The sequence below is a fragment of the Anabrus simplex genome, chromosome X (genome assembly GCF_040414725.1).
Source record: "Anabrus simplex isolate iqAnaSimp1 chromosome X, ASM4041472v1, whole genome shotgun sequence".
In the NCBI taxonomy this organism is placed as follows: Eukaryota; Metazoa; Arthropoda; class Insecta; order Orthoptera; family Tettigoniidae; genus Anabrus; species Anabrus simplex.
The window spans coordinates 202,286,167-202,298,871 of NC_090279.1; the positions used below are offsets into that span (position 1 = coordinate 202,286,167).

Consider the following 12,705-nt stretch of genomic DNA (forward strand, 5'->3'; position numbering starts at 1 on the left):
ATCTTTGTGTGGCCTAACACCTGCGATGAGTTAGTGAGACATTTAAAAAAAAATCTTGTTCTTTTCCAACCCCGATTGTGTTATGTTTCCGAGACCTAGGGAGTCTTCCATTTTCACGCCCTTCGTAGCCCTTCCTTTCCTTCATCTTGCTAATCCCCTCATTCTTTATTTGTGACACCGGACCCCTTTCTTCCCCCCGCCCCTCTAGACTGGTGCTGGATGATTGCACTTCCTCCTAACTGAAGAACATTTCTGTATGTTTATTTGTACCTACTGCAGCTTCACATGGTCAACTGTGTGCTGAACGTCTTCAACACGTTTTTTCTTCATTAATAAGAAAAGAGCTGCAAGATATTTATTACTTTATTAGTTCTGTTAGCGCTTCGTTTTATATCATGATTCCAGAGTAGAAAATATACACTTTAAATTCAGCATTTAGAGATTTAAACATGGCGTTAGATAAAAACTGATCACGGGATTCGAAAGAGGAAGAATTGGGGGATTTTTACTGTTAAAATTAAAATTAGATCTTTTGATCAAATATGACAACATTTCATTTACAACTCCCCTTAAATCAATAACCACCACCATTTTAGATACTATAATAACTTGCCTCTCCCACTCTTCACAACCAGCTTTTGGTACCACCGTGGGGATTTTCGGTCACAAAATCTTTACACCATTCTGTTTTCAGACCAACTTTGCTTTACGGGAGTGAAAGCTGGGTGGACTCAGGATATCACATTCATAATTAGAGATGGGAGTTACAGGCACGAATAAGTTAGAATGCAAACGTATTTAACCAAGGCGCAAGTGTCTACGAAGGTCTATCAAATATAAACGGGAGTTTTGTCCCTGAACATCAACAGGGGGAACACGGAAGGAGCCTCCCCGAAGAGTGCTAGATAAGGCATTCGGGCGTTCCCTGGGCAACGGTGATACACCGGCTGATTCTTCCACGAAGGCGCTGCTACACAGCAACAAGCAGATGATAGCAAGTACTATGTCCACTAACAGTCCTTTTCAGGACCAACCAGAACACTTGTCGATCAGACTTGGTAACAATCTCCGCATTTGTCACTTAAATATCGAATCCATATCACCACCAAAGAGTCAGTATCTGTCTCGCCTTATGCTGGAGAACAACGTGGATTTGATAGCACTACAGGAAACACATACCAGTGACAGTGAAGATCTCTACAGAAGAGGAAAAATAGGTGGTTACAATCTTGCTGGAGCAATCAATGATGAACGTTATGGGATCGCAACTTACATCAGATCCCAGTTAACTGATTTTAAAGTTGTTTATGAAGACAACTCAACAGATATCTCTGTCCTGGCAGTGGAAATCTCAGGCATTACTGTTGTGAATATCTATAAACCACCAGCAGTCAGTTGGTCCAGCTGTTCATTAAAAGTTTTTGATCACCCTGTTTTGTACGTCGGAGATTTCAATAGTCATAGCCCAGCATGGGGATACGAAGTTGAAGATAACAATGGGTCCAACCTAAATAACTGGATTGAAGCAAACTCCCTACAACTCGTCTACAATGCTAAACATCCTGGCACATTTCATTCTGGCAGGTGGCTAAAGGATTATTCTCCTGACCTGTGCATAGTGTCACAGTCAACTCCTGAGAATCATCACATGGTACAACGAAAGGTCATCAGTTCCTTTCCTCACAGTCAACACAGACCAGTTATTATTTACTATGGCACTGAGATCCCTCTTGTGTCTTCAGTACCAACACCTCGTTGGAATTTTCGACTAGCAAAGTGGGATAAATTTGCAGAAGGACTTGATAACACTGTACAGTGGATACGACCAGTTCCTGAAAATTACAATAGATTTGTCAATGCCATAAAAGCTAATGCTAGGAAGTTCATTCCCCGGGGATATCGCAAGACGTATATACCAGGATGGTCAGAAGAATGTAATCAGCTCTACACCGAATATCAGAACTCTCCTAATAAAACAACAGCTGATGAGTTGCTAAGGGCTCTAAATAAATCTAGGAGAGAGAAGTGGCACAGAACTACAGCAGAGATAGACTTCACACACTCTAGTCGTAAAGCCTGGAACATCATTAGAAAACTTGGTAGTGACCCTACAATGAAACGCAGAAGTTTGCCAATGAACCCAAACACCATTGCCTCCAGACTGACACAAATCTCTAGAGCGAAGATGGACAAGGTACACGCAAGGAGTGTTAAGAAGCAACTAAGAACGAGAAGATCACAGTTGACATCCCATCCGGAGTATTCCTGTGACTTCAGTACTGAAGAACTGGACAAGGCTCTATCCAAGATAAAGATAAATAAAGCTGCGGGTCTGGATGAAATCTATCCGGAGTTTCTGAAGGCCATAGGCCCTGGTACAAAACAATGGCTAGTCAACTTCTTCAATGAAATTCTACGAACTGGTAAATTACCTAAGTTGTTAAAACAAGCCAAAGTAATTGCAGTCTTGAAACCAGGAAAGGAAGGAACTGATGCTTCACATTATCGACCAATTTCACTCCTTAGTGTAATCTACAAGATGCTTGAAAGAATGATACTTAACCGTATCCACGAAGCAATAGAAAGAGTCATCCCAGTTGAGCAAGGGGGTTTCAGAAAGAATCGTAGTTGTTGTGATCAGGTGTTAACACTGACAACAGAGATTGAAGCAGGATTCCAGAAAAGACTGAAGACTGCTGCAGCTTTTGTCGACCTTACATCAGCCTATGACACGGTCTGGAGAGAGGGACTGTTGCTCAAGTTTGTTCAAGTCATCCCTTGTCAGAAGCTAGCATGCTTACTAAACAACATGTTATCCAACCGTCGACTTGCTGTATTTCTGAATGGTGAAAGAAGCAGGTGGAGATCTCTAAATAATGGTTTACCCCAAGGGTCAGTTTTATCTCCCATTCTATTCAATCTTTACATCCATGGCCTGCCAAGAACAACTTCAAAGAAGATACAGTTTGCAGATGATCTAGCTTTAATTACTCAGAGTACGGATTTGGCACACTGTGAGGATGTACTTACAGAGGACCTAGCTACCATGTGTGACTATTTTCACAAATGGAGACTCCAACCAAATCCTAGTAAAACGGAAGTAACAGCATTCCACTTGCATAACATGGAAGCTAATCGGAAGCTACATGTGCTTTTTAACGGAACAGAAGTCTCCCACAACTTCTTCCTGAAATATCTGGGTGTCACAAAGGATCGGTCCTTGTCATTCAAACAGCATTGCTCGAATCTGTCAAAGAAGCTAAGTACAAGAGTAAATCTACTGCATAAACTAGCGGGCAGCAACTGGGGTGCAGATGCAAACACTCTTCGCACTGCTTCACTTTCTCTAGTATACTCGGCTGGTGAGTACTGCGCTCCTGTGTGGGAAAACAGCGTACATTCGAGCAAGATTGACGTACAGCTCAATGAAACCATGAGAGTTGTTACTGGTACAGTGAGGTCGACTCCTACTCAGTGGCTGCCTGTTTTAGCAAACATTGCTCCTCCAGATCTGAGGAGAAAAGCAGCAAAAGTACAGTTGCTCAAGAAGACCTTTGCACACAGGAACTCACTTTTGTTCAATGCCTTACGAGATCCACCTGTGATGAGGTTAAAATCCAGGAATCCACTCTGGACTGATCTACACTCCTATGAAAAATTCAGTGTAACAGCAGAATGGAGACAGCGATGGGAACAATGTCCACCCACTAACGCCTTTCTGATTAAAGACCCAACGAAGAAAGTGCCAGGTTTCGATCTTCCTCGACATGAGTGGTCAAAACTCAACCGTTTCAGAACAGGCCACGGCAGGTGCCGATATATGATGAAAAAGTGGGGATATTGTGAAAGTGCTGCGTGTGAGTGTGGTGCGGAGAAGCAGACATTGCTTCATGTTGTTGAGAGCTGTCCACTGTCAGCATTTAAGGACGGTTTACGGACTCTGCATGAATTGACACCAAGTGCAGTGGACTGGTTGTCGAAGCTGGACATTCTGGTTTAATTACCTCTATATTTTAATGTGTATGTTAATTGTATATTTTTACAGATTATGCTTGTAAATGCCATACGATAATAATAATAATAACAGTTGGTAGGACTGGGCCCGCGCGTCTGCTATGCTTAGGCGGGACCATTAGGAGTGGGGAGAGCGTGCTGTTAGATATTTCCCGTCGTTTCGTCAGAACACTCACGATGTCGGAGCAAGAGAAGCACCCCTCCTCTGCGCAACGCACAATTATAACATTTCTTGCTCTTGAAGGAGTTACATAGGCGGAAATTTGCTGGAGATTGACTGCACAGTTCAGTGATCAAACATTATCTTTTTCTTTTTTTGCTAGTTGCTTTACGTCGCACCGACACAGATAGGTCTTATGGCGACGATGGGACAGGGAAGGCTAGGAGTGGGAAGGAAGCGGCCGTGGCCTTAATTAAGGTACAGCCCCAGCATTTGCCTGGTGTGAAAATGGGAAACCACGGAAAACCATCTTCAGGGCTGCCGACAGTGGGGTTCGAACCTACTATCTCCCGAATACTGAATACTGGCCGCACTGAAGCGACTGCAGCTATCGAGCTCGGTCAAACATTATCAAGGACGCGTGTGTTTGCGTGACATAAAAAGTTCAAGAACGTGTGGAAAATCAGCAACACGGTCGCCGTCCTCAGACTAACATTACAGACGAAAACATTCATGCGGTTAAAGACATTATTGACGACGATGGACGGGCGAGAGTATCAGAAATTGCAGAACAAGTCGGAATCAGTTATGGGAACTGTCAGTCAAGCAATCATCACAAACGACCTACAGTTCCGTAAAGTGTTTACCAGATGGGTCCCTCGCCTTTTCACTGAAAATCTGAAGTTGAGACGTTTGGAGCTACAGGAAACGCACTGGGCTAAACTTGGTCATCCTCCTTACAACCCGGACTTATCACCCTGCGATTTCCATTTGTTCAGACCGCTTAAAGAAGCTCTAGGAGGGCAACGATTTGAAGATAACGAGAGTGTGGAAGACTCCATGCGCAACTGGATGGTGACACGACCCTGTTCCTTTTACGATGAGGGCATCAAAAAGCTGTCTATTCGCTGGGACAAATACATTTCCAAAGTAGGAAACTACGTGGAAAAATAAATTGTAATTGCCTTCCGTCTTTCAATAAATGAATTTAAATAAAACATAAAATCCCGTTTATATTTCGTCCCCTCTCGTACATATAGGCACAGCAGTTCTGCAGTGAGGTTTGCACAAGTATTAGCGATCTCAACTATCAGAACTCCTAAAATGTATGCAACTCACCGAACATAGCTGTAGGGCGGCTAGATCACACTTGCGCCTTGTTCAAATACGTTTGCATTGCAACCTATTCGTGTCTGTAATTCTTCTTCTTCTTCTTCTTCTTCTTCCGCTTTTCTCACACCTGTGGGGTCGCGGGTGCGAACTGTGTCACAAATGTGGGTTTGGCCCTGTTTTACGGCCGGATGCCCTTCCTGACGCCAACCTTGTATGGAAGGATGCGTGCCTGTAATTCGCATCTCTATTCATAAATAAGAGACGTGTAAGTAGCGAGAATGATCATTGGTACAAACAGGTGGGACCAATGGCAGGAGGGTGCTCGGAATAAAGACAAGTTAGAAATGAACTCGATAGATGAAACTGTACGCTAGGGGCTTTACGTCGCACCGACACAGATAGGTCTTATGGCGACGATGGGACAGGAAAGGCCTAGGAGTTGGAAGGAAGCGGCCGTGGCCTTAATTAAGGTACAGCTCCAGCATTTGCCTGGTGTGAAAATGGGAAACCACGGAAAACCATTTTCAGGGCTGCCGATAGTGGGATTCGAACCTACTATCTCCCGGATGCAAGCTCACAGCCGCGCGCCTCTACGCGCACGGCCAACTCGCCCGGTGAAACTGTACGCATAAACCGGGTTCGGTGGTGGGGTCATGTGAGGCGAATGGAGGAGAATAGATTATCTAAGAGAATAATGGCTTCGGCCACGGAAGATAAGAGAAGCAGAGGGAGACCAAGATGACGATGATGACTAGGGCCCGGGTGTTTATGACATGTCATATTTTATTTCCTTATATTATTTCCATGGAAAATACAAGTTAAGCATGATTTTATCTTTCTTCTTTCTTAATCTGTTTATCGTCCAGTGTTGGCTTTTCCCTCGGACTCAGCGAGGGATCCTACCTCTACCGCGTCGAGGGCAGTGTTCTAGAGCTTCAGACTCTGGGTCGGGGGATACAACTGGGGAGAATGACCAGTACCTCGCCCGGGCGGTCTCACCTGCTATGCTGAACAGGGGCCTTGACGGGGCATGGAAGATAGGAAGGGATAGACAAGGAAGAGGGAAGGAAGCGGCCGTGGCATTAAGTTAGGTACCATCCTAGCATTTGCCTGGAGGAGAAGTGGGAAAACCACTTCCAGGATGGCTGAAGTGGGAATCGAACCCACCACTACTCAGTTGACCTCCCGAGGCTGAGTGGACCCCGTTCCAGCCCTCATACCACTTTTCAAATTTCATGGCAGACTTCCGGGGGTGGCAGCTAATCACACTAACCACTACACCACAGAGGCGAATGATTTTACCTTCGGTGACTAAAATTACGCAATTTTCACGGCTCATACAAAGCCACATTTTGTCTCTTTCAAAGTTTTTTTGTCATTTGCCGGTAATTTTTCATATTATGGTCATATTTCCCCTGGATTTTCGTGCTTTAGTGTTGTTTTTTAATTCAATTTTTGCATATCTGCTTTCAGTCGTCTCGAAGACGGATTTTTCAAATCTTCTAACTGTTGTCTGTAATATCTTACAATTATCCTTCTTAGGAATATATACAAACAAATATATGTGAGGGTACTCTGTATAGAAAGACACAGACGCGTAGAAAGCGACATTATAGTGAGCCTGAATTGAACTCGAATGATTTGATGCATTTCAAAAATGGCGCAATAACATGTCTGCGATGTTGAGCGGTCTTTTTCCCGTTACAAGTCAATGTTGCGAGAAAATACAGTTCTCTTTTGAAAACTTTAAAATATATGTAATTTGCTACTGTATTTCTTTCAGATCGCCCATCAAAATATGACATTTATTTCATTCTGTGAATAGTCGAGCGTTGCCTCTGGACTGAGTAATTAAATTTAAAAAATAATAATAAATATAATAATAACATTAATATTATTATTTATTATTATTATTATTATTATTATTATTATTATTATTATTATTATTATTATTATTATTATTATTATTGAATTTCTAGATTTTAAAAGTATATTTTCAATATAATTGTTAATTTAAACAACAGCAAGATTTTGACTATTTCGAAAATGTGACCACATTTTTTTGTCATATTCATTGTCATATTTTAATACATTTCTGGGTTATAAATGTTTGCATATTTCTAACATTTTTAGGTCATACACTTCCAGGCTCTAATGATTACACTCAGTTTCGAATGATTTAAAGATAAACATGTATAGAACTACACGAGGCCTCAGACCTAGTTACAAATAAAGGATTGTGGTGGCGTTTAGTAAATAGACAGAGACTAGCACACTGAACCCTGAAAGGCAGTCGGTAATGAAGATGTATGAGTCTTCCTGCACCCTTGCAGGTTAGGGAGTCTCCTAGGCCTTCTGGTCTTTGAAATATCTTTGTGCGGACAGTGGAGCTGTGTTGTGAGTTGAGTATTCAACCGGAAGGCTGCTTTAGTGCTTTGATCCTCTACTGCTCCACCATCAGCCGTCAATTATGATCTAGGCCAGTGGTACCGGTATTCAAAGTGTGGTACACGGGGTAGCAAGGGGTATGCAAATTTATCATAGCTTGTTTTCGGTGAGTGGTTCGGAAAAGAGTTGAGCGTGCTCATTTTCAATAAAATCTTGCTGTGATGATTATTATTATAGTTAACATTATTCTGCATCCAGCAACAATATATCTTATTTCTAGTATAATCACAATATACTCGGGGGTACGAAGGTAAAAATTGGATTTTGGAGGTACGCCAATCAAAAAGTTTGAACATCACTGGTCTAGGCTTCACGGAAGAGGCATACTGGGGAAATGAGGAGTGAAGAGGTTTCTCGTTGCTTTCCTCACCGCTATTACGTATCAGTTTTGCCAAGCCCACAGAAATGCTCTCACCAACTGACCCTGTGAGTGACTTTTTCACACAATTCACAGCACGGACTAGCTTGCATAAGGAATGTCATTACAAGCATCGTTCATACCTCAGTCACTTTCATATCGTCAAAGTCAAGGATGAGACAGACAGTTCAATGAAAGTAACAAACTTAACCTAGCCTATACTAGAAGACATTGTGCACTGTATTATTATTATTATTAGTAATAATAATAATCTTCCCCACTTTTCCCACACTCTGCTAGGACAGCAGGTGCAAAGTGACATTGATATAACCCTGTTTTACAACCTGATGCCCTTCCTGACGCCAAACCTATGTAGAGGAATGTATTCATTATTGTGGTGTTACTGTTGCGGTTGGAACTGATACTGCACTGTGTAGTATGTATAGATATATATGAAGTGGTGTGTGTAGGGATAAACACAAATACTCAGTCCCCTAGACAGAGGAGTTACCCAGACGCCGTTAAAATACCCAACCTGTCCCAGAATCAAACCCGGGACCCTATGACCGTAAATACTCCATGACGACCATTCACAGAAGGAAATAATAATAATAATAATAATAATAATAATAATAATAATAATAATAATAATAATAATAATAATAATAATAATGGCTTTACGTCCCACTAAATACTTTTCACGGTATTTTGGAGACGTCGAGTTGCCGGAATTCAGTCCCGCAGGAATTCTTTTACGTGCCAGTAAATCTACCGACACAAGGCTAACGGATTTGAGCACCTTCAAATACCACCGTATTGACCCAGGATAGAAGCTGCCAAGTTGGGATCAGAAGGTCAGCTCCACAACCGTCTAAGCCACTCAGCCAGGCAGTAAATAATAATAATAATAATAATAATAATAATAATAATAATAATAATAATAATAATACGTGGATCCTGGAGATAGTGTCTTCAAATCCCCACTGTCGGCAGCCCTGAAGATAGAGTTCCGTGATTTCCCATTTTCACACCATTCAAATGCTGAGGCTGTACCTAAATTAAGGCCACGGCTGCTTACTTCCCACTCCTAAGGCTTCCCTATCCCATCGTCGCAAAAAAAAAAAAAAAAAAAAAAAAAAAAAAAAAAAAAAACTAGCTGTGTTGGTGCGACGTAAAGTAAAAGTAGATAATGCGCATTTGCTTTGATTTTATCTAACAAGTGAATTTATTATAGCTTTCAAACGTATCTTCTATTCAATATTTCGAGAGAGATGTTTATGAACCTCTATTGACTGACAAACCCAGTAACTCCAGCAAGAAAATATGGCTTTCGGAAAAGCCTCGATTTTCGGCTATGTAGGATCCTGTCCCTCCTCCAGACTTTCAACTGTTAGTACAGCTGGCGTATAACCTACAGGTGAAGTATTATTCAAGCGCACGTAACTGAAGATGACGCATGCATTAAAATAAGTGTGGGGGAAAAAAACAAATTACTTTACCGTTTATGTCTCCAATTCCGTCAGCATTGCTATCCTTGAATGATCTCACATAGATTTGATATATGACAGCGGTTTGCCACCAGTCTTTTGCTTGTGCTGTGGACACGAACGCGACGATTATCACCAAAGCTAACGCTAACACAACCGCACTGCACCGCGCCATGGTTCTCAGCAGACTGGGCGTTGAGGTGGAGGGAGCCGGTGAGTTCGTTAAGAGTCTACTCTCCAGATGGCCTTGGATATCCCCTAGCACAATGTTATTTCCAGCGGAACGCACAGCAAAAGAAGAAGGCAGGTCTCATCACTGCCGACTCATGGCCTCCTTCCAAAAACGCTAAAATAGCGTTACATGGCGTTATGATCGATTGATGTCGTACAGGCCGTTCTGAAAATGAAATTCTAAAGCGATGTAAACGTTGAATAATAACTAGAGCCCGGATTTGTGTGTAATATCAAGTGCGAAACATGTGCATACAAATGTAGTAAATATCAGTGAAATATGTAATAGTATTTTTCTTTCTTAGTCCGAATTCAAATAAGGATCCCACCTCTACCGCCTCAAGGGCAGTGTCCTGGAGCATGAGACTTGGGGTCAGGAGACCAGTACCTCACCCAGGCGGCCTCACCTGCTAGGCTGAGCAGCGGCCTTGTGGGGGATGGGAAGATCGGAAGGGATAGACAAGGAAGAGGGAAGGAAGCGGCCAAGGCCTTAAGTTAGGTACCATCCCGGCATTTGCCTGGAGGGGAAGTGGGAAAGCATGGAAAACAACTTCGAGGATGGCTGAGATGGGAGTCGAACTCCCTCTACTCAGTTGACCTCACGAGGCTGAATGGACCCCGTTCCAGCCCTCATACCACTTTTCAAATTTCGTGGCAGAGGTAGAAATCGAACCCTGGCCTCCGGGGGTACCTAACTTAAGGCCACGACCACTTCCTTCCCCTTCCTTCCAATTTTCCCATCCTCCCACAAGGCCGCTGTTCTGCATAGCAAGTGAGGCCATCTGGGCGAGGTCCTGGTCCTCCTCTTCAGTTGTATTCCCCGACCCAAACTCTCACGCTCCAGAACCCTGCCCTTGAGGCCGTAGAGGTGGGATCCCTCACTGAGTCCGAGGGAAAAACCGACTCCGGACGGTTATTTTTTATCGTATGGCTTTTAGTGCCAGGAGTGTCCTAGGACATGCTCGGCACGCTAGGTGCAGGTCTTTTTATTCGACGCCGATAGGCGACCTGCGCGTCTGGATGTGGTTTGATGATAATGAAGTAGGGAAGTGGTGACACCCGGAGTCGGCACAACACCAAGATGTCTGCTCTAAGCTTTACGTCCCCATCCGACGGACAAATCACCATCAAAAGCATCATGTGCCATATGGTTTGGAATTTAATCCAGGCTTTTGGCACGCAATCTAGTGATTAGATATTGTATACCACTACCTCCCCTACTCTGCTGCCCAACGTTCTGATGGTGAAATTTGTTTCGACCAACGGGCTCGAACAAGGCTAATCTCGGTGTCAGACCGTTTAGACCGCAACGCCTTAACGGGCTCCGTGGACGGTAAACAGATGAAGAGAAAAAAAGAAAGGAAGAAAGAACTAAAGAAAACATTTCTCTGTCAAACAACAATAAAATAAAACCGCTGTCTTCCCAAGGTTGAGAGGAAGTACAACCAAATGCAGTAGAGACAATACGCGACACTCAGCGAGATATCGAGGGGCAGCTATTACAACTCTCTCTAGCGGATTGACCTGAGAATTACTTATTTTGTCATAAGAGCACGTGTATTTGTGTGTGAACTTTTTGTTGTTTATGCGTTTTCAGTGAGTTGACATAATTAAATAGTAGCGTGTGTCATTCCTTGATATCTCAACATGAGGGGAAATGTGCTGTTTGACTGCAGTAACTATGAAGTAGAAAAGAATGCGCGGTCTTTCTTCCGTTTGCCTCGTGACAAGAAAATGTAAGTAATGTTGTGTTTGCATATATATTCTTCCAGTGACAAAGAGATTTTTATAGTACTTCATAATCTTCTGACCTGCTCGACCCATATTTTAACTGGCGTAAAATATAATACGCATATTGTATTGTATAGTGCAGCAGTTAACCTTCAATACCGCTGTGTTGTTGGTGTGATCTGTGGGTTTGTTTTAATTCAGGAAAATACATATGCATATGAGTGTGGCTGGTTGTGTTCCAAGTTACTCCATTTGGAATGCCGTAATTCGTTGTCAAGCACTGAAGAAAATATGGATGATTTAAGAAATGTACATATTTTGTTGAAACAGTATGATGATGAAAATTTGCTTCACCCTAATGTGATGGCATGATGGCAACTATTGCTTATAGGGAAAGTTTGAATGTTATTGAGGCTAAATTTATAGATTTTCTTTCTGTTAGTAGGCTTCAAGTTAAAATGAAAATTGTCCAGCTGTTAAATGTAAATTAATTGAATCATGTGTGTAAGGAATGTACCGATATTTTTGTTGACAAGTGTTTTAATATGATGATACAATGCTTTTAAATGAGAAAAAAGAATTATCTAGCGTGAACGTTCAAGCAGGAATTCTAAAGCTAAAAAGAAGTAACGAATAAATGAAAGATCAAGCCCTTTCACAGCAGTCCATTTCACATCTTGATTATATGTCTAATTTCAGTCTTTAAATAATAACCTGTTGAATCATTCTTCATTCATCTATTCAGAATTGCTTTAGCAACTTTGAAGTTAATATCTTAGTACCAGTTTTTTTCTAGACGTAATTTATTTATCCATTTCCGTATATACATTTCCACTGATATTTGAATTTAGCGCGAATTTTCAGGTCAAGTCACTAGGAGCGCCACTTGCGACTTGTCTTCCATTTTAACAAGGCTAAATCCGGAAGTGTCGCGTATTGTCTCTACTGTATTTGGTACAACTATAGGCAACCATCCTCTATATAACACTTATCAGAGAGAGAAAACTGAGGGGTCTGACACTTAGAAAATGAAGGTATCGGACAAAGAAAGATAAGGGCCACGAAGGGTGTTAAAATGAAAGATTCCCTAGGCCTCGATACCTAATACTGTCGGGGTCGCAAAAGAACAAGAATAGACCAAGGGAGGCCGGATAGGATTGATG

The 12,705-nt window shown here is 42.2% G+C and overlaps 1 protein-coding gene across 1 annotated transcript in view; it reads right to left on the bottom strand.

The window, feature by feature from the left end:
* The window catches only part of LOC136885880 (maltase 2), an 89,611-nt gene extending 79,837 nt beyond the window's left edge, over positions 1-9,774 (bottom strand). The window contains exon 1 of the mRNA XM_067158563.2: positions 9,593-9,774. Within this exon, the coding sequence (XP_067014664.2) occupies positions 9,593-9,755 (163 nt within the window). The 5' untranslated portion in view covers positions 9,756-9,774. The remainder of the gene's footprint in view (positions 1-9,592) is intronic.
* Between the last annotated feature and the right edge of the window lie 2,931 nt (positions 9,775-12,705).